The sequence below is a fragment of the Rhinatrema bivittatum genome, chromosome 4, assembly GCF_901001135.1.
Source record: "Rhinatrema bivittatum chromosome 4, aRhiBiv1.1, whole genome shotgun sequence".
Taxonomy (NCBI): Eukaryota; Metazoa; Chordata; class Amphibia; order Gymnophiona; family Rhinatrematidae; genus Rhinatrema; species Rhinatrema bivittatum.
Genome location: NC_042618.1, coordinates 7,112,124 through 7,139,506, shown reverse-complemented (window position 1 = coordinate 7,139,506; position 27,383 = coordinate 7,112,124). Strand labels below are relative to the sequence as shown.

The 27,383-nt window shown below is 44.0% G+C and overlaps 1 protein-coding gene across 2 annotated transcripts in view; it reads left to right on the top strand.

The window, feature by feature from the left end:
* LOC115089621 (phospholipase B1, membrane-associated-like) overlaps positions 1 to 27,383 on the top strand; it is a 421,390-nt gene that overhangs the window by 201,181 nt on the left and 192,826 nt on the right. For both annotated transcript variants that reach the window (XM_029597711.1, XM_029597710.1), the window contains exons 6-8: positions 24,587 to 24,654; positions 24,862 to 24,905; positions 26,357 to 26,477. In XM_029597711.1, the coding sequence (XP_029453571.1) occupies positions 24,587 to 24,654; positions 24,862 to 24,905; positions 26,357 to 26,477 (233 nt within the window). The remainder of the gene's footprint in view (positions 1 to 24,586; positions 24,655 to 24,861; positions 24,906 to 26,356; positions 26,478 to 27,383) is intronic.

Below are 27,383 nucleotides of genomic sequence, written 5' to 3'. Positions count from 1 at the left end.
GTTCAAGCAAAGCAAGGCCGAAGCCTTGAAAGTCCACATCTAGAGGATAGGCGAGGAGAGGCATCACTGACAAGCTAGGATCAGAGCCGGTGGCGAGTGAAAGTTGTGGCAAGCAACATAGAACTCTGGACACTGTAAAGTCTGTAGCGTAGTCGTTTAAAGCAAGGGTCAGGGCATGGAGAAGGCAGGCATAGTCAATCAAGGCAGGGGACAGGGCACGAGGAAGGCAGGCCTAGTCAATCAAGGCAGTGGTCGGGGCACGAGGAAGGCAGGCCTAGTCAATCAAGGCAGTGGTCGGGGCACGAGGAAGGCAGGCCTAGTCAATCAAGGCAGTGGTCGGGGCACGAGGAAGGCAGGCCTAGTCAATCAAGGCAGTGGTCGGGGCACGAGGAAGGCAGGCCTAGTCAATCAAGGCAGTGGTCGGGGCACGGAGAAGGCAGGCATGGTCAGGTGTAGCGGAGGTCCGGGGGCTGGAGAGAAGCTGAAGAGTAGCCAGGTGTAGCGGAGGTCCGGGGCTGGAGAGAAGCTGAAGAGTGGTCAGGCGTAGCTGAGGTCCGGGGCTGGAGAGAAGCTGAAGAGTGGTCAGGAGTAGCGGAGGTCAAATCCAAAGAGTCAGTCCAACACATAGATGAAACAGGAACTAGGAGAACAGGAACCGGGAACCAAAGGAAAACAGGAACACAACGATGAGATGATTCTAGGATCAGCAATGAGTACGAGGAGTACGAGGAGACCTGTTGCAAAGGCAACGCTATGTAGCGAGGCCTGAGCTTTTATACGCTGAAGAGTCTGACGTCAGTATCCAGGTCCGCAGCCAGGTTCCCACCAAGGGCCCTTTACAATGATGCGCGTGCGCCTAGAAAGGGAAGCAGCGCTAATGGCGACGTCTCTCCGCGGGCCACGCAGAGAGGCCCGATGAACAGGGACATCTTGGCTAGCAATACTGGGTGGCGTGGCAGGGCCAAAGGCACCGGAGGGAACCCGAGGTCAGAGCTGGCGGCCCACCGCCGCCAGCGAGGAGGAGTCAGGAGCTGGAGTCCGTCTGAAAAGGTGAGAGGGCCGCGCCGTGGGGTTGCTGCGGGCGGCACACGTAACAGAAAGTAGCTGGAAAGCTATGACCACAAATTCTCGTAGTCTGGGCAATAAAATCCCAGACCTGCAGGCCCTAATATGGAAGCGGATTTGGACATAACAGAGACATAGTTCACTGAGTCTTATAATTGGGATACGGCCATCTCGGGCTGTAACTTATTAAGGAAGGACAGAGAAGACAAAAAAGGGAAAGGGGTAGTGCTTTATATCAAAAACAATATCCAAGCAACTGACATGCAAGGGACGTGGGGTAGGGAAGAAGTATTATGGGCCGTTCTAAAAAAGAAGATGGAGTTCCATTTACATTGGTATAGTCTAAAGGCCTCCAATTCAGACAGAAGAGCTGGACAGGCATCTGGTCAAAGACATCCAAAAGGTGGGAAATAAGGGAGAAGTTTTGCTCGGAGATTTTAATCTTCCGGATGTGGACTAGAGCAACTCTTTTGTGGAATCTACAAGAAGTAGAGAGATTTATTTATTTATTTATTTATTTATTTATTTAACAGTTTTATATACCGACCTTCATAGTAAAATAACCATATCGGATTGGTTTACATTTAACAAGGGGTATAACTGGAGTAACAATTCAAGTGAACGAGGATAACAATAGGTAGGAATAAGTCAAAGTTACAATCAACAGGGGAGGAGAACTTGGAAGCTTGCAACAAGCTGGAAGGAAGATAAGGCAGGAAGAAATTGTAACGTATTACAACGTATTACCAAAGAGCGTACGGGTTAAAGCTTAAAAGGTGCTTTAACCTGGAAGTTTAACCTAGAAGTTTCAGAGTCCATTGTTCATGGGTATAAATGCCAGGCTGGGTTAGATTGAAGGACAACTAGTGAGAGACTGGTGGATCGGCGAAGGCTTGGTGAAAGAGCCAGGTTTTAAGTCTTTTTCTGAAAGTTAAAAGGCATGGCTCTAATCTGAGATTTGATGGGATGCTATTCCAGATAGATGGGCCTGCTAACGAAAAAGCTCTGTCTTTGGTCGTAGAGAGGCGTGAGGCTTTAGTGGGGGGATATTTCAGAGTGCCTTTGTGAATATCTCTCGTAGGTCTGTTAGAGGAGTGGAGTTTGAATGGGATTTCCAGGTCGAGTTGAAGTTGATGATGGATGGTTTTGTGGATTAAGGTGATTGATTTGTATAGAATCCTGAAATTCACTGGTAGCCAATGTAAGTTCTTGAGGATGGGTGAGATGTGTTCGCCGCGGCTTGTACTGGTCAACAATCTCGCTGCCGCATTTTGTATCATCTGCAGTGGTTTGGTCGTGGATTTGGGGAGGCCTAGGAAAAGGGCACTACAGTAGTCTATTTTGGCGAATAGAAGCGCTTGGAGAACTGTCCTGAAGTCGTGGAAGAATAAAAGAGGTTTCAGTCGTTTTAGAACCTGAAGTCTGTAGAAGCAGTCTTTGGAGGTTGTATTGACCATTTTCTTTAGGTTTAATCGATTGCCTAGAATTGCTCCAAGGTCTCTTACCTGCTTACAGGCAATGAGAGAATTGAGTGGTGATGGCTTTGTCCGCTTATAACTAAAGAGATCAACTCTGAGAAGAAAGACAAGAAAACTTGGTACACAACTGAACTCAGAAAGATGAAACAAGAGCTTCGTAAATTGGAAAAAAAAAAAAAAAAGGATAAAAAACCATGACTCGATTCAGCAACAAAAATTCAAATCACTACTCCACAAGTACCGTAAATCGACCGATGAAGCTAAAAAAAACTATTACTCAACAAAAATTCATCAATACCAGTTTAATCCACGTGCCCTTTTCCGATACGTTTCTAATATAATCTCCCCCACAACTAACATCTACCCCGAAGATGAGACCAAAAAGAAATGTGAGAAATTAGCCGCCTATTTCCAGGACAAGATATCAAATATCATGGCTCGTTTTACATCTCCATATCGGCCAACAATTCCAGCACTAACAAGCTCCCAAAATGATTCACCCACACTCTCAAATTTTGAATTATCTACTGTATCGGAGACTGAAGCAATTCTAAAAAGAATCAAACCAGCATTACACCCCGTTGACATTATGCCAACAAAAACGCTCCTAGCCATTCCTACTAGAATAGCCCCGGCGATCTCCAACATCATTAACACCTCTATAACAGAGGGAGTCTTTCCCACACAACTCAAACATGCTATAATAAAGCCTACCCTTAAAAAAGCAGACCTGGATCCATCTGAACCGGCTAATTATCGACCAGTTTCGAACCTCCCGTTATTATCAAAAATACTAGAAAAGGTCATAAACAAACAACTAACTGACTATCTAGAGGAAAATCATTTACTCTTCCCGTCGCAATATGGATTTAGGAAGAACCATAGCACCGAAACACTACTAGTGTCCCTTTCAGACTCCATACTAAAATCCCTTGATACTGGTAACTCTTATATTCTGGCCCTTCTGGATATCTCCTCAGCATTTGACACGGTGAACCACAATACACTCCTCTCTCTCCTTTCACAAATTGGCATCACCAGCACTGCCTTATCCTGGATACAATCATTCCTGAAAGATAGGACTTACAGTGTCAAAGTGGGACACCATACGTCAAAACCTAGAAATCTGTCACAAGGTGTCCCTCAAGGATCCTCACTTTCCTCAACTCTTTTCAATGTATATCTATCTCCACTCTGTAAACTACTGAAGAAATTGGATCTCCGGCATTTCATATACGCCGACGACGTCCAGATCATTATTCCAATCAAGGATTCACTTGCTAAGGCCATGGAAACCTGGGAATCAGCACTTACTGAAATAAAAAATCTACTTATGGAAAACTTTCTTGCAATCAACACCAACAAGACTGAACTACTCATTATAACTCCACACAAGAACACCTCAACCAACACGCAACATGATCCTTCCTCAACATCAGACCATACCAAGCTAAAGCAGGTCCGCAGCCTTGGGGTCATTATTGATAATCACCTTACTTTGAACAATTTCATCTCAACCACAATCAAGAGTGGCTTCTTCAAGTTACATACATTGAAAAGAATTAAACCGTTATTACATCCTCAGGACTTCCGGACTGTGTTACAAGCCACAATTCTACCAAAGATTGACTATTGTAATGCTCTACTACTGGGTCTCCCTAAAAGCACAATTCAACCTCTTCAGATGTTGCAGAATACCGCTGCTCGTTTAATTACTAATACTCGACGGCATGAACATATTACTCCAGCACTCATGTTCCTACATTGGCTACCCGTATCCTTCAGAATTACTTTTAAAGTTCTCTCACTCATCCACAAATCAATTCACAACCAAGAGATGCAATGGTTCTCTGATCAGCTCATTTTTTGCACCTCCAACAGACCAATTAGAAATATTCACCAAGCGAAATTAGCTGTCCATCCACTAAAACACATCAAACACGTTTCCACCATAGACCGATCATTCTCCATAGCGGGTATCAAAATCTGGAACAACATGCCGTTGGACCTGCGTCTTGAATCCTGTCACAAAACCTTCAAGCAAAACCTTAAAACATGGTTGTTTGAACAAGCATTCACTCTATGAATCTCATCTAACCTAAAAATTCAGCTATCCCTTATTTTTCCTCACTGACTCCAAGTTCTTTTCCTCGCATTTTGTATTTACATTCTGCTATTCCATACCCCCCACTGTTACTCAATTTAGGCTATTGTATTCAATGTGACATTGGTCTCGCTGCTGACAGTTAATTTGCTCCTGCGAATACATGGTTATTTATATTTTATTGTTTGATATTTAATGATGTATGCATATTATCTTTAAAACCCTTGTTTCTGTAAAGCCTGTTGCTGTTAAATGTTTTACTGTTTTTTAAACTGTTACATGTATAGCCAGTTGCTAATTTATTGTTTCACTGTAAACCGAGGTGATGTATGTCTATACGTACAGCGGTATAAAAGAATCTATAAATAAATAAATAAATAAATAAATATTGTTTTTGTTTGAGGAGATGTGGAGAAGTTCTGTCTTTGAGGCGTTGAGTACCAAGTTTAAGCTGTTGAGTAAGTTAGTGATGGATAGAAGGCATTTATTCCAATGGGTGAGCGCTTTTGAGATTGATTCAGTTATGGGGATTAGAATCTGCACATCATCTGCGTACAGATAATGAATTAGGTTTAGGTCTGTTAACAGTTGGCAGAGGGGGAGGAGGTATATGTTAAAGAGGGTTGGAGATAAGGAGGATCCTTGTGGTACGCCAAGGGTTGATTTTGTTAAGGGTGACTCTTTATTGTTAATTTTGACTTTAAAAGTCCTATTGCTGAGGAAGGACTTGAACCAGTTGTGGGCAGATCCGGAGATGCCGACATCTGCTAGGCGATCCAGCAGGATGGTATGGTTGACGGTGTTGAATGCCGCCGAGATGTCTAACAGAACAAGTAAAAAGGAGTGTCCTTTGTCTAACCCCATGATTATATGGTCTGTAAGTGAAATGAGGAGGGTTTCCGTGTTGCGTGATTTGCGGAAACCATATTGCGATGGGTATAAGATCTTGTGGTCTTCTAGGTATTCAGAAAGCTGGGAGTTTACCAGTTTCTCCGTTAGTTTGGCAAGAAATGGGAGGTTAGAAATGGGTCTGAAATTAGCTGGTACATTTGGGTCTAAATTGTGTTTCTTGAGGAGGGGCTTGAGTGAGGCGGTTTTTAGGTTGTCTGGGTAGCTTCCTTGAGTTAGAAGGCTGTTTATGATGCTGGTCAGAGGTCCTGAGATCGTGTTTGGGATGAGCAGCAGGAGTCTCGATGGGATATTATCCGCCGGATGGCTAGATGGTTTCTGGCTTTTTAGAAGGGATTCAATCTCTTTAGTGGAGATTGATTCGAATCTGTCAAGTTTAGGTCGAGTAAGAGAATTGGGATTCTCGCCTAACTTGATAGGTGTTGTAATTGGAGGAAGGAGGGCGAGGGTATTTAAGATCTTCTGTTGAAAGAATGCAGCGAGCTCATTTGCTTTGGAAAGAGCTTGTTCGTCTGGTATAGGTGGGGGGGTGGATTTAGTGATTTGTGTTACGTAAGAGAATAGGGCTTGTGCATCATACTGGAAATGGTGTATTTTGTTAGCATAATATTCCTTTTTTTTCTGTAGAATGGCGGTCCTGTAGTGATGTAAGAATCCCTTGTATGCTGAGAGGGTAGATGAATTGGGAGTTTTGCGCCATCTATTTTCTTTATGGCGTAGGTTCTGTTTCATCTGTTTAAGTTCGGTGCTGAACCAGGGTTGATTTCCCTTTTTTGTAGGGTTGATTGATTTGGAGACTATTGGGCACCATTTGTTTGCGACTGCTTCTGTAATCTTTTGCCAGGAGGATAGGGCTGATTCAGGGTTAGCTAAGTCTAGGTTAGAGAGTTCTTTGGAGAGCTGATCGCTGAGAATATCAGATTGACATGTTTTCCTGAATTGAATGGTAGAGAGGTGTGGAGAGGTGTGAGTCTGTTTGAGTGTGGAGAAGGAAGATTCTATCAGGAAATGATCTGACCAAGGTATTGGGGTACAGGTGGGTTCTGTTGTGCAAGTGAAATTAGAATTGATGAATATAAGATCCCGAGTGTGTCCAGCTTTATGTGTGGGGCTGTTGATGGTCTGAATGAATCCCATATCGCCGAGGGTGGTGAGGAGGGCTTCGCAGTTCACAGAACGAGGTATTGCATTTGTATGGAGATTGAAATCTCCCATAATCATTGTTGGAAGGTCTGAGTTGATATATTTCACAATGGATTCTATGAGAGGTGAGGGGTCTGTTTCTAGAACTCCCGGGGGAGCGTAGACTAACAGAATTTGTAGATGTTTTGACTTGACTAGACCCAATTCCAGTTTGGATTCTGTCTTGATTGCATGTGCGGTCAGTCTGAGTTCTTTCTTGGTGGCTAGAAGAAGACCGCCTCCTCTTTTTTTGAGTCTATGGAAGGTGAAGATGTCATATGATTGGATAGGTAGTTGGTTGGTTAATTTATTTATTTATTTATTGGTTTTTATATACCGGAAGTTCCTGTATACAATACATATCACTCCGGTTAATGCAATGTCCGAGTTTTTTAACCAGGTTTCTGTGATGGCACAGATGTCTGGGTTGGAATCCAGGAGGTAATCAATGAGAATATGTATCTTCTTGGTTAAGGATTGCGCATTGAAGAGGGTTACTGAGAGCAGCGTGAGGCCTAGAAATTGGTTCAAAGGTGATGTCATGATGGGGATAATTCTTTTTCGTATGACGTTGGTGGTGTTAGTTGAGGGGGTTCTCCTTTGGTTGTGAATGATTGGGATGTTGTAAGTGTGCATGATGAGAAGAATTCTGGAGGAGGTTTAGTCTGAAAGTGCACTTGATTGGGTCTGGAGGTAAGGATTGTCTGATGCTAATAGAATGCTGAGGTTGAGTGCTGGTTGAATGCTGAGGTTGAGTGCTGAGGTTGAGTCCTGGTTGAGTCCTGGTTGAATGCTGAGGTTGAGTCCTGGTTGAATGCTGGGTTGAGTCCTGGTTGAGTGCTGAGGTTGAGTGCTGGTTGAATGCTGGGTTGAGTCCTGGTTGAGTGCTGAGGTTGAGTCCTGGTTGAGTGCTGAGGTTGAGTGCTGGTTGAATGCTGGGTTGAGTCCTGGTTGAGTGCTGAGGTTGAGTGCTGAGGTTGAGTCCTGGTTGAGTCCTGGTTGAGTCCTGGTTGAGTGGTGAGGTTGAGTCCTGGTTGAGTGCTGGTGGAATGCTGGGGTTGGTGCTGGGCGGTTGTTGTCTGATGCTGGTTGAGTGTAGAGTGCGGTATTACACTTTCTCTGGAAGGATCTGCAGTGTAGGGGCAGGAGGTGGGGTTGTAAATGGGACCTGTGACAGGTTACAGTCGCTCCCAGTTGGAGGGAGAGACTGCAAAAAGCAATGACGTGGGGTGGGAAGGTTGACCGGCTTGAGAATCGGAGGGCTGAGCAGTTTCAGAGTTCAAGATAGGGGCTATCCTGCGGGGCTACACTAAGGAGCGCGACAAAGGGGCAGTCGAGCTCCTTCGACGCGCGACGCTCAGCGCGCGGCACCTGGCTGGATATTGATTTAAAGCCCCTCAAGGGCTGGCTCCTATTGGAGGAGCTGGATCGGTGGGCGGGGCTCCCGTTTTCGGCGCGGCGCGGTTTTTTACTACTTACAGTTTTGAGCGAGCCGTTTCTGCCGCGTTTGTCGTCCCCGGGTCTCCCCGGGGGGGGGGGGAGAGAGAAGCCCTGGCCTTCCCCCGGTGGGGCTCGGCACCGACAGCGCAGGCCTTCCCCGATCGCCGCACAAGAAGAGAAAATGGCACCGGCTGGATATCGATTTAAAGCCCCTCAAGGGCTGGCTCCTATTGGAGGAGCTGGATCGGTGGGCGGGGCTCCCGTTTTTGGCGTGGCGCGGTTTTTTACTGCTTACAGTTTTGAGCGAGCCGTTTCTGCTGCGTTTGTCGTCCCCGGGTCTCCCCGGGGGGGAGAGAGAAGCCCTGGCCTTCCCCCGGTGGGGCTCGGCACCGACAGCGCAGGCCTTCCCCGATCGCCGCACAAGAAGAGGAAATGGCGCCGGCTGGATATCGATTTAAAGCCCCTCAAGGGGCTTTAAATCGATAGTGAATGCCCTTCATGGGCTCTGCCCAAACAAATGGTGATGGAACCCACAAGGGAGGGTGTGATACTTGATCTAGTGCCCACAATTAGGGATAATGTATCTAATGTCCAGATAGGTGCTTATCTGAGCACCAGTGATCATCAGGGAGAATACCTGGTGAACATGAGGGAAACAAAGTAAGAAATCAGGAAAGCAAAAGGTCAGTGAAAGGAAGGATTGCCAAAAATGTGAAGCGAGGTGACAAAACATTTTTCAGGTGTACCTGTTGCGATTCTGCCCACAGCTGGAGCTACGGGCAGCCTCTCACCTCTCTCCTAAATGGCCTGGAGGCCATCGGCGTTTCCCCTGCACAGCCGGAGCCGCTCGCGGCTTGTTCCTTGCGGCCGGGAGGCCATCAGCATTCATGCTCCTCCCTGCTTCATGGCTGGGAGTCACTGTGATCCGCGGCAGGCCCACTGCTGCCGCCGTTTCAACATGTGGCATGGAGTCACTGCTGCTTTCTATTTGGTGCGGCCTGGGGGCCACAGACACTGCTTCCACGCAGCCCGGAGGACATCAGCGGCTCTTCGTGGAAGGAGCCGCTGATGTCCTCTTCTTCTTCGCGGCCCAGAGGCCGCAGATATCAGTGTTTCCTTGCGGCTGGGGCTGCCCTCGGTCCTCCCTCATGCGACAGGGGAGCCACCTCCCACGTCAGGGACTGTTTTGTGGCCTGGTTCCTGCTCCAGTTCTGTCTTCGGCGGCAGGGTTGCCGCTCTCCAAGGTCCTGCCCATTTCCTCTCTAGGTGCGGGGCCGTGCCTCTCTTCAGCACCTAAAGGGCCAGCGAGGGAACAGTGCTCCTCTGATGTCATTGTGGGATTCGCCTCTTCAGCCCTACAAAAGAGTCCTGTCTTCATTGCTTCGTTGCCTTTGCAAGGAGCCAGTCCTCCCTAGGACTTCTCTTCCATCTTGCTTCTCGTTGGCACTCTGTTCCATGTTGAAATTCCATGTCTTCGTCTTCATTGTGGTCTCTTGCATGACTCTATGTCTTCATCTCATCAGTTCCAGTCATCCTGATGTTTCCTTCATCCTTCTCCTCAGATCTACTGATGTTTCGTTCTTCAGATCTTCTGGGCTTCCGATGTCTTCATCTCCTGATCTTCAAGCATTCAGATGTCCTCCGCTATGGCAACGTAAGCCTCCAGAAGATTCCGCTTTTATTGTCCTTCGCTCCGAGTTCCGTCTCCGAGCTTTTAGCCTCAGGTGCCATACTCCAAATCCACTTGAGCTCCCGCGCCGAGTGAGGTTCTCAGAGTTCTAAGATCCTGAAGTCCTTCCCCAAATCCTGAATCCTGTCCAGATCTTTGGAGCCTTGTCCATGTGAATGAACTCTACCTAAAACCTCTTCCGTTGGTGTGGTCCGTCCCTTGTCTTGTCTGGCTGTGGAAGGCATGCCTCGGTGTAGTCCTCGCCAGAGTCTTCACTTGATTCTTCAATCAACCTGTGCGGGGAACCACTAGCGTGGTCCGAGGCCAGCTCTGACTGGTTGTGTAGGGCGCGCCTCCAGGCGTGGTCCGCGACCAGCCCTGATTGACTGAATAGGGCGCGTGATGTGGCAGTTCCTACTCAGTATTCTTCAAGCAACTTGTGACAATTTCGGAGTCCTTCTGTTCAAGTATCCTGAGTCCCTTCTCAACCTTCAAGTCTTCGGCTCAACCTTCAAGTAACCTGGCTCTTCATGTGAATCCTTCACGTATCCTGAGTCTTCATCGGAGTCTGATGTCTTCGCCTTTCAGCCTCTGTCCGTCCTGTTGCATTTGCTGTTCCATACGGCAGGTCCGAAAGGGGCTATCGAGTGGCCAGAGGGCTACCCCAGAGACTAAAAATGCATTGCTAGGTCTCTTTGATGCGATCAGGTTCGGCAGAGGTCAGGGTCCTGCATCTTCAGCCTGCGCTTGGACACTCCTCACTTGCCTTGGCCCTTCCCGGAGCTCCTCTGCAGTTGCGTCGTGGCCAAAGGGTACACGAAATCCCAAAAATGGGACCGCCTCAAGCATTTCCACAACAGTACCAGAGAAAGAAGAGTGGCCCAAAATGGTATAATGAAACTGAAAGGTGATGAGGAGCAATGTGTGGAGACAGACTAAGAAATGGTGAAAATATTAACAAATACTTCAATTCAGAGTGCACTAAGACTCTGGAGAAGGACCACTGCTGGTTGAGAAGACCATTGGCGGTGGGTTAGATGAAACTTAGTTTACAGAAGAGAATGTACTGGAAGAGCTAGGAAAATTGAAATTAGAGAAGGCCATGGGGCCAGATAACATACATCCCAGGATATTTTATTTATTTATTTATTTAAAAACTTTTATGTACCAACGTTCATAGGCATATCACATCGGTTTACAGATAACAAGGGGATAAAATATATTGCAACAGAAAGGATATTGAGGAAGCTCAAAGATGTCCTGGTGGGTCTGCTGAAAGACCTGTTCAATAAATCCCTGGAAATTGGAGTGGTACTGCAAAATTGAAGAAGAGCAGTGGTGGTCCTACTTCACAAGAGTGGTAGCAGAGAGGAGGCAAGAAACTATAGGCCAGCTAGCCTCATCTCAGTGGTGGGGATATTAATGGACTCTCTGTTGAAGGAAAGGATTGTGAACTATCTACAATCCGGTGGGTTGCTGGACCTGAGGTAGCATTCATTCACCAGTTGAAGGTCTTGTCAGACAAATCTGATTGATAATTTTGAATGGATGACTATAGAATTGAATCAAGGAAGAGCACTCAATGTGATTTCTTGGATTTCAGCAAAGCTTTTGATACAGACTTTAGGGAATTTAATAACCACAGTTTGCAGCCTGGACTCTGCCCTATGTACCCCTCCCCAAGGGAACTAGCAGGGTACAGAAATTAATAGGGATATGCACTGATTTTTTTTGTGTCATTTTCATTTCGGTCATTATTTGTTAAATTTTGTTTTTATAGTGGTTCAGGAGGTATTTATTTCCGGTTTCCCTAATTTCTGAGTGTCCACTACCTAGTTTTCTCAGAGTTAGCGCACCCTAATAGAACTTAGGAGGCACTAACTGGATATTAGCGTGCACTAACAAAAAATGCTACCAATATTTGACAGTATTTCTATACTGTCATTTGGAAGTACCATCACAACGGTTTACAAATTGAGTGATAAGAGTATAAAATAACAAATTTCTAATTAAAAATATTACTGAAATAGGGAGGACTTACAGCTGGAGACCTCTCGTCCGAGAAGATTGGCAGAGGAGGGCAGGTTCAAGAGCACCGATTCCACCTGGTGAGCTGTTTCACCGAATCGCCCCGAAGCCACACCCCCGAACTGACATCACTAGGAAGGGCCAAAACGCCGGGATAAAGGCATGCTAGCAGCGGCGATACCCCGGAGGACTTACAGCTGGAGACCTCTCGTCCAAGAGGATTGGCAGAGGAGGGCAGGTTCAAGAGCACCGATTCCACCTGGTGAGCTGTTTCAGCGAATCGCCCCGAAGCCACGCCCCCGAACTGATGTCACTAGAAAGGGCCAAAACGCCGGGATAAAGGCGAGCTAGCAGCGGCGCGCAGCCGAAGCCGCGCGCCAAAGGGGCGCGCCCCTGGGAAAAAATTCCTGGAAGTTTATTTTGTGACTTTTCCCCACTTTATGGGTAGGAAAAGGAAGCCGAAAATTTGGTCATCTTCTCCAGCGTCTACAGAGGCTAGAGGCCTGATGGATCAGCATGTAAGGCGGGTAAGTCAAACTGCCCGCAATACGATTCCTGATATATCCTTTTCATCGGGTGCTTCAGACAGCCCGTGCCATGAACTACAATCTCAATCGTTGTTGGAGTTAAATGTCCCTATTGAATCACAACTGGAGATGGCTGACACGCATAATGCAAATTTACAACCCACTACGGTGGGGGAAGAGAATGAGGGGAGATCTGGTGATGTGACTGGACTACAGGTTTCTAGTCCAGTAATCATAGATCCACAGTCAGTGACTCTGGTTGATGTATGGAAAGCTATCAATGACCTGCAGAAAATAATGACTGGCTTTATGGACCAAACTAATAAAGGGAATATGGAAATGAAAAATGTATTGCAGACATATGATAATCGTTTAAAACAATTAGAGGAAGTAGGAAAGGCTAATACTGTGCAGATAACATCTTTACAGACAGTAAATAACTCCTTTATTAAGGATAGCCTAGTTAACCACAGACAGATAGAGAACCTAGAGAATGAGAATATGGCTAAAAACCTGAGGTTTTTGAACTTTCCCATGACTAGGCTTCTCTCTGCTACTGAATTGTTGAAAAAATATCTAGTTGAAAACTTGTCTATATTAAATGTAGATGATCAATCTATTTCCAAAATTTATTATGTATTGAGTTCAAGAATTAAGAGACAGGAAGGAGAGGAAGGAATGGACAGTGTCCAGCAAACGTCCCCAAATTTAACCTCCTTCCTAGAGTCATCTGTAGATGATATTCCGCAGAGAGCTACGTTATTAGTTACTTTCTGCAGAGAGAAAGATAAAATTAATATTCTTCAGAAATATTTTAGAAATAGGGAACATTTATTTTGTGGTTAAAAGGTTCAAGTATTTCCAGATGTCTCTCGATCCACTCAGTACAGGAGGAAGCAAATGCCTTATAGTATATCAAAAGAACAGATTTATCTTTCAGGATCCGTCACACCTGGAAACGTTCTTGGTTGATAAAGAAGCAGGTTGAGACATAAGTAGTTGTAAAGAAATAAATAGATCCAGCTTAATGTAATTATTGAATTACAATTTCCTATATTGTTTACGTATTATTTGTTTGCATCCTCCCAATTAGTGGACTATAATTTTGTCATATAGAGGACGGAGGTTTGTAAATTGGTTCTTGATTTAATTGTGCTATATGCAATTGTATTTCTTTGATTTTTTGCATTTTTTATAATTTGTAAAAACTCTAATAAACTATAAATAAAAAAAAAATATTACTGAAATAATACTAAAAGTCTAATTAATAATAAAAATCAAAATAAGAACTTAAAACAACATTGCATTAATATAAAATTACTAAAAAGCATAAAACAAGGAAATAAAATACAGAATGAAATCATAAATGGTAAGGAATGCCAACTATTTACTCTGAGGATCACATTCTGTTTGTTTAAAAGCCTGTATAACCAGGTTTTCAGGTCCTTTTTGAATTGTCTGTAATCTTGTTGTAGTCTAAGGTTTACAGGCATTGCATTCCATATTTTTGATCCTGCAAGTGAAATAGCCCTATCCCTGACCTGTGTGAGATGTGCTGTTTTTACTGATGGAATTGGTAGTAAGTCTTTGTTTGCTGATCATAGTGTCCTTTGGGGGGGGGTGTAAGTGAATATTAGTATTAAGCTAACCTGCGTGTAATGTGCTGAGAACTTTATACTGTATACGGTATTCAACTGGAAGCCAACGTAATTCAGCTAATACTGGTGTAATATGGTCCTTTTTCCTGCTGCCGGTTAATACTCTTGCCGCTGCATTCTGTAGAATTTGTAGTGGTCTAAATGGTGGAAGCTGGGAGACCCAATAGAAGTGAGTTACAATAATCGGTACTGGCAATATTAAGGACTGTAAAATAGTTCTAAAGTCCTTATGACTAAGTAATGGTTTAAGGCGTTTTAATATCATTAGTTTCCCATAGCCTTCTCTTACTTTGTGTTATATGTTGTTTTATTTTTATTTTTTTATAATATGTTTATTGGTTTTTTATAAACATACAAAGTAAAATAATATGTCATTAGGTAGACATTCCCGCCCATCAAGGCGAATACAATGCAGCTCGTCAACAGGTAACATGTTTAAGATGAGCCTATACAAATAGAGCAAAGGGAAGCTATTATATCAAAATGTCATAACCAATGATATGAATATCTAGTATTTCCAACAATGGTTGCTAACAACCAATGCACTATAAACAGAGATTATTCAGTTAAGAACATTGGTAAGGATCAACCATATAGAGCATAACATATAAAGCATGCAAACAATTTTAATTCACGTTAAAATTTGAAGTTAAAGTCAAATTTAAAAACCATTGAACGCGTTTGTAAAAAGAAAAAAACTTCAGTAGTGATATTCTTGAGTGTTTTCTTTGTGGAAGTTAAAAAAAACAACCTCTGCCTCTGCAGTTAAGCCCTGCTGTTTTCTGCTGTTTCTGCCTGCCTCAAGTGTCATTGGAGGAAAAAACCAAAAGGGACCTGCTTTCTCATGTGCTCCGCTAGGTTCCGGGTCTAACCGCCGCACTTGTTCCCTCTCCCCCACCCCTGATATCTTGCTCCGCCTATGAGGCATCACCACCATAAAGTGCAGGCCCTGGGACCAGGTGTCGAAGCCTTTGAGGTTAAGCCCTGCTGTTTCATTGCACTGGCTTCCAATTTATTACCGTATCCAATATAAAATCGCCTGTATAGTTCATAATGTCATATATGGAGAACAAACTAAATGGCTTAATACATCTATGCGCCTTCATGTACCGCAAAGAAACCTGAGATCAGCCAATTATCAGTGTCTACAATTAAATCAGCAAAACTTAGCCATGTAAGAGAACGTGCTATATTTGTTGCTGGAACAAAAGTGTGGAACTCCCTACCAATGTACTTGAGATTACTAGCAGAAAAAAAGCAATTTAAAGCAGAATTGAAAACTTGGTTATTCAAATGCGCCTTTACAGAGCATGAAACTTAAGATATTTTGCTGCGAAACGCCTTTATAGAGTATGAAACTTTAGATATTTGCTGCGAAACACCAGAATTTATTATGTGCTTTACTTTTTTGAATCCTGTTTTTTATCTTTTTATTTTATTTTAGCAATATTAATTGAATTTAAAAGCTTGTTAGTACTATTTATATTTTTATGCAATATGATACTTTGTTTTAGGCTTAATGTTTTTTATTTCATTATACATCTTTTACTCTAACAGCTAATTTATTTAATTTTTCTTTTTTTATGTAGTTTTTAGCTGTTACTATTTTTAACAAAATAATGTATTTTCTTGCTTAATTTGTAAACCGTTGTGAAGGCCTGGTCGATGTGATGGTATAGAAATGCTAATAAACTAAACTAAATGTGTTGACCTTATCTCCAATAGATATATAGTAAGTGGTATCTGTTAGTGGGTCACCATATGGGGTACCCCTGAATCACCAGCGGTCAGGATATAGGAAGGACCAATGATGAACTGTGCAGGGCTTACTGGCCATCTGCTTCTCAGCGGCACCCCACACAGTATTAAGGCCAGTGTAATGTACCCTACATTCAGATCATCATGGGAGACAGATATGTTAGGAAAGCTGGCCACGTTTTTTGATTAGCCACACATTTTTTTACTGAGGAATTTTGAGCTGTTACAACTATGCTCATTTGAGTATGTATCATTTTTTGGAACTAATATTCATATTTGGGTCCCTTCTCATCCACCCATTTTGCTAGTATTACTCTTTGCCCCACAAGTCCTGCTTTCCCAAGGAATAATCTGGTAGCAGGGTCAGGAGGGATATCCATCAAAGTTGTAGTGCCAAATAACCATAAATTTGGATGTAGGGGTAACGTAATTTGAAGAAGATATTCACATTGTGCTTTAATTTTCCCCCAAAAGCAGTGGAAGTAGGTGCCATCCAATAGTCTGCATTTCTGACACAGCCCGGATACAGTGATCCTCATCTGAAAGGCTCGTAAAGGAGTGATATATGTCTGCCATAGAAACTTGTATTGGGATTCCCTCAGCAGTACATTTTCAGAGATGTCAACCAATGTTACATAGTTATTTTTAAAATTCGTAAATGAGAGAGTAAAAAGAAGCCAGCTCCTTCACTTCTCACTCATAGACCCCTCGAAGGGCCTGTGAATCTGTGGTTTTTAGCAAAGCCTTTACCAACGCTGATATATTGGGACCTCTTGCTCGTTCTCCTTGCAGAATTTCCCGAATTAATTTTGTAGACAAATTATCAGCCAATTGTCGTGTTTTATTATTTTTAATGTAGTGCTGTATTTGTAGGTAAGCAAAGAAGTATGTACTTTCAATGTGAAACTGTTGTTGAAACTCTGAACGCTAGGGAGACACCGGTTACTGGGTTAAAGAGCTGATGGATATAAGTTAAACCCTTATTCTGCCACCTCTGGAAAGTGTGCAATTCTAAACCTGGAGCAAACATTGGGTTATATGCAATTGTAGGGATGTGCAGAGCAAAATTTATGTTCATATTTTTTATGTCCGAAAGGGGGTCCCACTTGCGGCCAATATGGACATAAAAAAAATCCAATGAGTTGGGTATATGTACATATGTGCAAAAAAAAAATTTAAACCCCCTCACCCTACTTAATCCCCCCCCCCCCCAGACTTACCACAACTCCCTGGTGATCGAGCGAGGAGTGAGGACGTCATTTCTGCAATCCTTGGCGAGAAGCATGTGACGTCGGTGGCACGTCGAGTGACGCGGCGTCACGTGATTCCCGGCTCGTTCGCAGCCCAAAAAGAACTTTTGGCCAGCTTGGGGGGGTCAGGAGGCCCCCCCCAAGCTGGCCAAAAGTGCCGCCGACGTCACATGCTTCTCGCCAAGGATTGCAGAAATGGCGTCCTCACTCCTCGCTCCATCACCAGGGAGTTGTGGTAAGTCGGGGGGGGGGGGGGTTAAGGAGGGTGGGGGGGTTTATATTTTTATTTTGGCTCAACAATCGCGATTTCCCACATATCGAACATATCTATGTTCGATATGTGGGAAATCCGATCGTTTATGTCGAATCAATTTTTTAAGTAAAAAAAAAATATGAGTTGCGTTTTACTAATGCAGTCAATCCGAATGCACACCCCTATGCAATTGTGATCATCATGGAGAGTCGATGAGAATGGTGGCAGAGGATACATAACTGCACCCATGCCTTCCTACAAGTCCCCAACACCAAATGATGTTTAAGGTATGCCAGTATTAGGTGACTATCAATTTGAAGCAGAGGGTTGAGTGAATGTACCCCATACCATTCTAAGAGACTCTGGTAGGGGCTGTAGTTCATAAGCGAGAACATCCAGTCTCTCACATATCTTAAGCAACATGCTAGGTTATACAATTGTAGATTGGGAAGTCCTAAACCCCCTGCTTCTACAGGTCTTATTAATATGTCTAATGATAATTGGGCTTTTTTGCCTTGCCAGAGAAAGTATCATAGGGCTCGGAGAAATAACTTATAGTCGTGTTTAATAATCCAAATGGATAGCATCTGCAATATATATAAAACCATTTGGGAAGGAGGATCATTTTAAATAATTGGATACACCCCATTAACGAGAGGTAGAAACCGCCACCTAGTTAATATGGAACTGGTATCCCTAAGCAAGGGTTGTATATTAGCTTTATATATGTCGTGTAAGTGTAATAGAATTTTGATCCCTAAGTATTTAAGTTCTCTCAAGACCCATTTCAGAGGAAAAGGTTCGGGCCATGCATGATGCACATTTCCTGAAACATCTATGGCTTCAGATTTATCCTGGTTTATTTTTAGGCCAACAAAATGTCCAAAAAGATCCTGTAGCTGTAATACTGCTGGTAATGACCGAAAGGGGTCCGTAATGAAGACTAACACATTATCAGCAAATGCAGCCACCTTAAAGATATGGTCTAGACCCCCAAATCCCTTTATATCCTTAGAGGCTTCTAGCTTGCAGAGTAGATTGAGCGCTGAAATCGCACAGCCATTCATCCAGGCAGAGGGAGCCTCTGTCTGGATGAATGCACGGCAGTGAAGGAATGGCCGTGCAATTTCAGCGCTCAAGGCAGTGAGCGCTGAAATCGCACGGCCATTCATCCAGGCAGAGGGAGCCTCTGCCTGCTTGAATGCACGGCCCCCGCCGGAATGGATGCCCGTGCGATTTCGGCAGTCACGTGACTGTAGCAAGTCACGTGACTACCGAAATCGCACGGGCATCCATTCCGGCGGGGGCCGTGCATTCAACCAGGCAGAGGCTCTCTCTGCCTGGATGAATGGCCGTGCGATTTCAGCGCTCAAGGCAGTCACGGCATGTGACTGCCTTGAGCGCTGAAATCGCACGGAGAGGAGCGGGGAGAAGGGACGGAGGGGAGAATCGCAGGGAAAGGAGAATCGCACGGAGAGGAGGGGAGGGAGGATCGCACGGAGGGGGAGGGGAGGATCGCACGGAGAGGAGGAGAGGATCGCACGGAGAGGAGGGGAGGGGAGGATCGCACGGAGGAGAATCGCACGGAGAGGAGAAGGGACTACCGTAGCAGGCCTGAGCCTTGCTACTTTTTCGGTTTTTTGGGTTTTTTTTGCTTCGGGAGGAGGGGACCGGACGGGCTGCACCGGAGACCGGACGGGCTGGACCGGAGACCGGACGGGGCCAGGGCAGGTAAGCGGGGGCTGGGGGAAAGTTTGCTGAGCATCGGGGAACCATCTGGTACCTGTCATTTCAAATGTCATTTGAAATGACATTTGAAATAACAGATACCAGCGCGGCCGTGAAGCGTTAGGCCCGCGAACCCAGGATACTGTATAGGCGCTCTATACAGTAAAATGGGTTGTGCGGGCCTAACGCTTGCCTAAGGCTTCGCAGCCGCGGCATGCATTTGCATGCAATTAGAAGAGAGTATCGGGCGCTAAGTGAAGAGAACTGTGCGTGCGGGGAGGAAGGGTGCGCCTGACACTGCTGCACTGCTTCTACCGCGGCCTTACAGTATCGAGCTGTTAGGAAGGAAGGAATTCTCGTCCATCCCTACCTGGACAATTGGCTGATCAGGGCAAAGTCACCGGAGGAGAGTCTCCAGGCAACCAACAGAGTTATATCTCTTCTGGAAAGCCTAGGATGGGAAGTCAACACAAACAAGAGTTCACTACAGCCCTCCCAGTCGCTGGAATACCTGGGAGTCCGATTCGACACCCAGGGAGACAAGGTCAGCCTGACCCCCAAGAGGAGATCAAAACTCCGGAATCGTTTACAGGCGCTGCTGAGCACCACCCGGCCCACAGCTTGGGATTACCTACACTTCCTCGGCGGCTCCAGGACGGCCTCTCAGCCACAGGAAAGACTCAGCTGCGGCGGCTTCCGGGCCCAGCCATGGGGGAATGGCAGTGGCACAATGACGGCCTCCGGGCCGCGAGGTGAAGGCTCTGCACGGCTCCTGCTGTGCCAGGAAATGGCGGTCGGGCCGCTGGACGGCGGAGGTAAGGCCCTGTCCGCAGGCACCACAGGCAGGGGTGCAACAAAAACCTTATTTGTTGCACTCGTTTTAAATTAATACATCAGGCCTTGTGAGACTGGAAAATTCGGCATCCAAATGGCAGATGAAATTTTATTTATTTATTTTTTTTTAGATTTTTTTTTATACCGGTGTTCCTGTATGGAATACAGATCACATCGGTTTACATTGAAACAGAACATAAATTTTTGCCTAGAGGCATTACATAGAACAAGGTTATGGAACTTGGAACAGGGTAAACTAGATCAAAATTAACATTGTGATGTAAACATATTGGCTAACAAGTCTCATTGAGCAGTAAAAACAAAAACAAAAACATAAAAGCAAAACAGTAAATATCACATGAGTCCTGACGCAAGAGATTGGATAAAGAGTCGAGAAGAAGTATAGAACCTGGGGAATGCGATGGTGAGGAACTCTTACTGGCTGTAGGGGAAAAAAGTGCTTATAGTCCTGTAAAAGCTTGTTTAAAGAGCCAGGTTTTAAGTTTCTTTTTGAATGTGGAGTGGCAGATCTCTAGACGGATATCTGGCGGGAGCGCATTCCATTGACTGGGGCCAGCAGTAGATATGGCACGTTTCTGAAGGGAGGATTTTGTTGAGGGTACATGGAGTGTGCCTTTATATGCTCCTCTGATGGGTCTAGCTGAAGAGTGAGGACGTAGTTGGGTGCTTAGGTGAAGTGGGGAGATATTGTGAATTGATTTATGAATTAAGGTGTGCACTTTATAAAGAATCCTTTGCTTAATTGGAAGCCAATGGAGGAGTTTGAGAATGGGGGTGATGTGATCTCTTTTATTCGTATTTGTAAGGATTCTAGCTGCAGAGTTTTGTAACATTTGGAGGGGTATGATGGATGAGATTGGGAGGCCGAAGAGGAGCGAATTGCAATAGTCGATTTTTGATAGTATAATGGCTTGAAGAACCAATGTGGATAAGTGCAAGGTGATGCATATAGGGAAAAATATCCCATGCTATAGTTAGGTTCCATATTAGGAGCTATCACCCAAGAAAGAGATCTAGGCAACATAGTGGATAATACATTGAAACTGTCGGCTCAGTGTGGTGTGGCAGGCAAAAAAGCAAACAGAATGTTAGGAATTATTAGAAAGGGAATGTTGAATAAAACGGAAAATGTCAAAATGCCTCTGATTTGCTTCATGGTGAGACCGCACCTTGAATACTGTGAACAATTCTGGTCACCACGTCTCAAAAAAGATATGGTAGCGATGGAGAAGGTACAGAGAAGGGCGACCAAAATGATAAAGGGGATGGAACAGCTCCCCTATGAAGAAAGACTAAAGAGGTTAGGAGTGTTCAGCTTGGAGAAGAGATGGCTAAGGGGGGATGTGACAGAGGTGTTTAAAATCATGAGTCCTATTCTCCCCCGCCCCTGTTTATTGTAATTTCCAACCTTTTGTTAAAATGTAAACCGATATGTGTATTTTAATGTCGGTATAGAAAAGCTGTTAAAAATAATAATAATAATAATAATGAGAGGTCTAGAATGGGTAAATGAGAATCAGTTATTTATTCTTTCAGATAATAGAAGGACTAGGGGGCTGACTTTGCCAGACCCACCCAATTAAGAAGAAAGGAATTTATAAAACTAAGACCTCAAGTAGTAGCCTTAGGCTACACTTTCTTATTAAGATATCCGTGTAGATGTCTTATTAAGGGTAAAGGTGAAAATTTTGCATTTACTGTTATTGAACAACTTAAGTCATTTTTAAATGCAAGAATAGTGACCACAGTCCCACAATAAATAATGGTTCGGTAATCAGTAATGAGAGGTAACCATCAAAAATCGTTAAGCCAGTTTTACTATAAACTGTTTTTCTTGTTTTCTCCCCTAATGGATTACAGGTCTCACTTACCTATGTTACCTAGAGGACATAATTACTTAAAGATTATTATGTTGAGGTATTTTCTTTGTATTATATTTCTTTATGTTTTCTCTGTATTTTCTTTTTCTTGAAAGTATGGTTTATGTATACTTTATGAAAAAATGTAATAAATTGCAAATGAAAAAAAAAAAAAGAAGGACTAGGGGGCACTCCATGAAGTGTACAGAGAAGGTGAACCAAAATGATAAAAGGGATAGAACAGCTCCCCAATGAGGAAAGACTGAAGAGGTTAGGGCTGTTCAGCTTGGAGAAGAGACGGCTGAGGGGGGATATATATTAGAGGTCTTTAAGAACATAAGAGGTCTTGAATGAGTAGACGTGAATCGGTTATTTACACTTTTCAAATAATAGAAAGACTAGGGGGCATTCCATGAAGTTAGCAAGCAGCACATTTAAGACTAATCGGAGAAAATTCTTTTTCACTCAATGCACAATTAAGCTCTGGAATTTGTTGCCAGAGGATGTGGTTAGTGCAGTTATTTATTTATTTTGTTAGTTAGGAGTTTTTTATATACCGAGGTATAGCAAAAAATGCCTTCACTTCGGTTTACATTTAAAACAACCTGTTACATCTAAAGCATTTAAACATTTACAATAACCTGTTACATCTAAAGCATTTAAACAATAATTGGAACTGCTACTGAACAATAAATAAAAAAAACAAATGAAATAAATCATATATGAGGTATATAGCTGTGCTCAAATTATGTCTGGGGAAGAGATGTTAGAGGGAGAAGATTGATGAGGTTTCGGTGAGTTAGTGAAATAGTCATTGGAATGATATTGCATATCCGAAGAGGGGGATGCAGTAGGTGTGGTCTGTTGTGTTATCCTATGCCGTCTTTGAGTGCTTGGCTGAATAGCCATGTTTTGAGTTCTTTTTTGAAAGTTTTAAGGTTTAGTTAGTGTAGCTGGGTTCAAAAAAGTTTTGGATAAGTTCTTGGAAGAGAAGTCCATTAGCTGCTATTAATCAAGTTTACTTAGGGAATAGCCACTGCTATTAATTGCATCAGTAGCATGGGATCTTCTTAGTGTTTGGGTAATTGCCAGGATCTTGTGGCCTGGTTTGGTCTCTGTTGGAAACAGGATGCTGGGCTTGATGGACCCTTGGTCTGACCCAGCATGGCAGTTTCTTATGTTCTTAGCATGTAGCACATTTAAAACTAATCGGAGAAAGTTCTTTTTCAGTCAACGCACAATTAAACTCTGGAATTTGTTGCCAGGGGATGTGGTTAGTGCAGTTAGTGTAGCTGGGATTATGAAAGGTTTGGATAAGTTATTGGAGGAGAAGTCCATTACCTGCTATTAATCAAGTTGACTTAGAAAATACTATTTTATTTATTTATTTATTTTGCATTTTTATATACCGACATTCTTGTATCAGATACAAATCATACCGGTTTACATTAAAAACAGAGTTTGCAGGAAAATAGGTTTCCTAAGTCAAATACATTAAACATATTTAATAAACAAAGGATTACTAAACACTATGAAAAAGGTTAATTAACAAAGGAAAACTTAAGGGAATTAAAATAAGCGTAGCATGATGACATCATTACTAGCATCAGTAGCATGTGATAGACTTAGTTTTTGGGTACTTGCCAGGTTCTTATAGCCTGGATTGGCAGCTGTTGGAAACAGGTTGCTGGGCTTGATGGACCCTTGGTCTGACCCAATATGGCATGTTCTTATGTTCTTATGTTCTTAGGCCTAGGCAGGAGGCCAGGGCCTTGCCTAGGGCATACGCTGAGGCCCAAAGCAGGTGCCACAGCCTATGCCCAAGTGTGACGCCGGCGCTTTGACCTAGACCAAAGCAGGGTTCTCGCCTAGGGCATAGGCCGATGCATAAAGGGGCCATGGCATAGGCCCGAGCATGATGTTGGAGTAAAATACCAAGTTGGGTCCCGATGCCCGGGCCCAGACCTGGGCTCAGGCCTGGCCCAGAGGCTGGTTCCCGACTCCTGAGCCTCAGCCTAAGCAGAGCCTAGGCCCAAGCTTGATGCCACAACCCAGCCCAGAGGCCAGGTCCTGATACCAGGGCCAAAGTATTGGGACCCGGCCTCCCAGCCAGACCTTGGCATTGGGCCTGGGCTCCTATTTAGCCCGAGGCTGAGGTGTCGGCCTTGTGTAGACTGAGGCTGGGGTCAAGGCGACCTACCGTGGCCTCAGCCTATGCAAGGCCGAGGCATCACAGGTGGATAAGTGGGGACCAGAGGGATCCTGGCCCCAACATTTTTCCATGTGGGAGGGATGGGTAGCCTTGGGAGCCTCTGTTTTCATTTTTTGTCCATTTTATTTTTTAATGGCTGATTTGTTTTTCTCCCAAAAATGAAACGAACAAACATTCCACGAACCAAAATTCATGATAAAAAAAAACCCTCCCTAAAACAAACCGAAAATAAAAACTAATTTTTCACTGTACATCCCTAATATCTTAACTTCATAAAACTGAGGCCTCCTTCCTTTTTTTGTTGTCATTCCAGAGAACAAGAGTACAATCTGCCTTTGTTTTGTAACATGGCCAAGGCTATGGATCCTGCAACCAACTGATTCCCATCACTGTCTGCATTGTCAGTTTGAATTGCATTTTTCACTATTTTCTTTTTTAAATTTTTATTTATGCAATTTAACATATTACAAGTTCCAAGAACCAACTTGAAAAGGAAAACAGAAATAGACATAAGCAGATCATTTTTGATTATTTTTAATGTTATAATAAGCTTTCATGTCCCTATTTTCCTGTACAGTATTTGTTGGCTAAACATTGACTATAATTTGCAGGCAGGGACTGGGATAAATGCTACCAGCAATGAAGAAATATTCATTGAGTATCGCCACCTGTCCTGGAGGTGAGTTATGAAATCTCTGTGGTTCATCAAAAGGTCATCGCCTTAACTCATGCCTGCAAACAAGACAATGATTGCATTACAAGTGATCTCTATCTCATAAATAATTTAGGGAGGAGAATTCATGAACCACTGCAAGGGTTCTGAGTAGAGCTTTAGTTACCTTTACTTTCATATCTAACATCAGCTCTTATGTTTTTTATTTCTCAGCATTGGAGGCTTCGGAAACTTTTCAGACATGATTACCCTTCCAAGTGAGTACTGTGCAACTCCAACTACCAGCACACAGTTCATTCCCCTTCCTTCCCTTCTTACTGTGCAGCTGCACATTGACCTACCAGCACACAGCTCATTCCCCTTCTTTCCCTTCTTACTGTGCAACTTCACATTGACCTACCAGTCCACAGCTCATTCCCCTTCCTTTACTTCTTACTGTGGAGCTGCACATTGATCTACTAGCCCACAGCTCACTCTCCTTCCTTCCCCTTCTTTCTGTGCAGCTGCACACTGATCTACCAGCACACAAGTCATTTCCCTTTCCTTCCTTTCTTATTGTGCAGTTGTATATTGACCTATAAGCACACAGCTCATTCCCCTTCCCTTCTTACTGTGCAGCCGCACGTTGACCTACCAGCACACAGCACTTTCCCCTTCCTTCCCTTCTTACATTGCAGCAGCACGTTGACCTACCAGCATGCAGCTCTTCCCGCTTCCTTCCCTTCTTTCGGTGCAACTACACATTGACCTACCAGCACACAGCTCATTCCCCTTCCTTCCCTTCTTACAGTGCAGCTGCACCTTGACCTCCCAGCACTCAGCTCATTCCCCTTCCTTCCCTTCTTACTGTGCAGCTGCACTTTGACCTACCAGCATACAGCTCACTCTCCTTGCTTCCCTTCTTACTGTGCAGCTGCACATTGACTTACCAGCACACAGCTCATTCCCCTTTCTTCCTTACTGTGGAACTGCACATTGATCTACCAGCACACAGCTCTTCCCTCTTGTTTCCCTTCTTTCTGTGCAGCTACACATTGTCCTACCAGCACACAGCTCACTCCCCTCCTTCCCTTCTTACTGTGCAGCTGAACATTGACCTACCAGCACAAAGCTCTTACTGTGCAGTTGCACATTGATCTACCTGCACATAGCATTCCCCTTCCTTCCCTTCTTACTATGGAGCTGCACATTGACCTACAAGCACACAGTTCACTCTCCTTCCTTCCCTTCTTTCTGTACAGCTACACATTGACTTACCAGCACACAGCTCACTCCCCTCCTTCCCTTTTCTCTTTGGTCTCTGTGTAGTAACTGCCTTTTTAACAAAACTATGGTTTTTATAAACTGAACTCATCTTTATGAATTATTATAGTCATCTTATTCTACTATATCAAACTATTTATAAGCACACAAATTGTTGGCTCGTAATCTATTAAGAGAATAATCCAGTGTACAGTAGGTCTTCTAGGAATACACATTATTCCATAATTACTGTATTATGCTATTTAACACTTGAAATCTATTATATTTTTAATATCAGGAGTGTACTGTGAACTGTACAAGAAAATGTAGCTGCTTGCTATGCCCTTGCCCCAAATGGCTTGCAATCTGAGTTTAAGTAGAGCAAGGTCTCGTCACATTCCCCAAGACTGCAGACTAGTCTGAGTGGAATTATTCCTTTCTTAATGTCATTTTTTGCCATTCTTAGATATCTTTAAACTTTTCAACCCTGATATCATTGGCTTTTCAAAGGATCTGACTCAGAAAAATAAACCTACTACTGTGAATATAACTGGCTTCAATTTCGGAGCAAGCAACACCCATAGTCAGTAAGTAAATTAATTTTCTTTTCTTCACCTAACACTCCTTTAACCCTAGTTTTACTCTTCCTTTCCAAAAGGAAAGTATGACTGGAGCCCCCAGTCTATCCCCTAGTTCCATTTCCAGAGATGCAATATCTTGAGCTGTCCATCTCCTCTTGCCCTCATCCCACCTTGAAGAGTCAGGATTGGTTGCTCATGCCCTTTTATATTAAGCCATTTTGTAACTAAAGGTGTGGCTAGAATCAGTACAGAGCAGACATCAGGGAGTCAAGATGTAGAGATTTTATCCCGCCCTAGTGAGGCCTCTCTGCCTCATCAGGTTCCCACTTTGGGAGGGGGATTCCTGGAATCCTGCCAGTGGATTCTAGGTATTTTAGCTGCAGTAAGGATGTAATTTTGGTCTGAATCCTTTTGGATCTTACATTCCTTGACTGAAGACCAGTGAGCCCATTCACTCCCTGAATGAAGCAAGCACCTGTCATAGGTTTGGCTGTGTGAGGTGCGTGAAGGCTGGAAGAACTCTATCACAGAAAGAAAAGGTCATCCTCGCAGGCTGTACCCAGTGACAAGCACCTGTTGCAGCAGAACCCCAGGTAGGAAAGGTTTTGAAGTTGACAGTATTCCACGTTTTGTTATGGGAAGGTTTTTCTTAAGCCACCTGTTACAATTGGGCACCAGTTAAGTGTCGTGAACACCACCTGCAGGAGTGACTCAGGGTGGAGAAAAAAAACAGGAGTAGCAATAGAACCTCTGATACTGGCTGGAGAAGAATCTGGTGCACGCAGGAGTGTGTAGAGCTGGGTACTGGCTGGAACTTATGGAGCTGAATGCTAACTGAAGGATGCTTGTGGTGGTGGGAGCTAGCTGGAGGGAATCTGATACAGGCTGGAGGTATCTCTGATACAGAGTGCG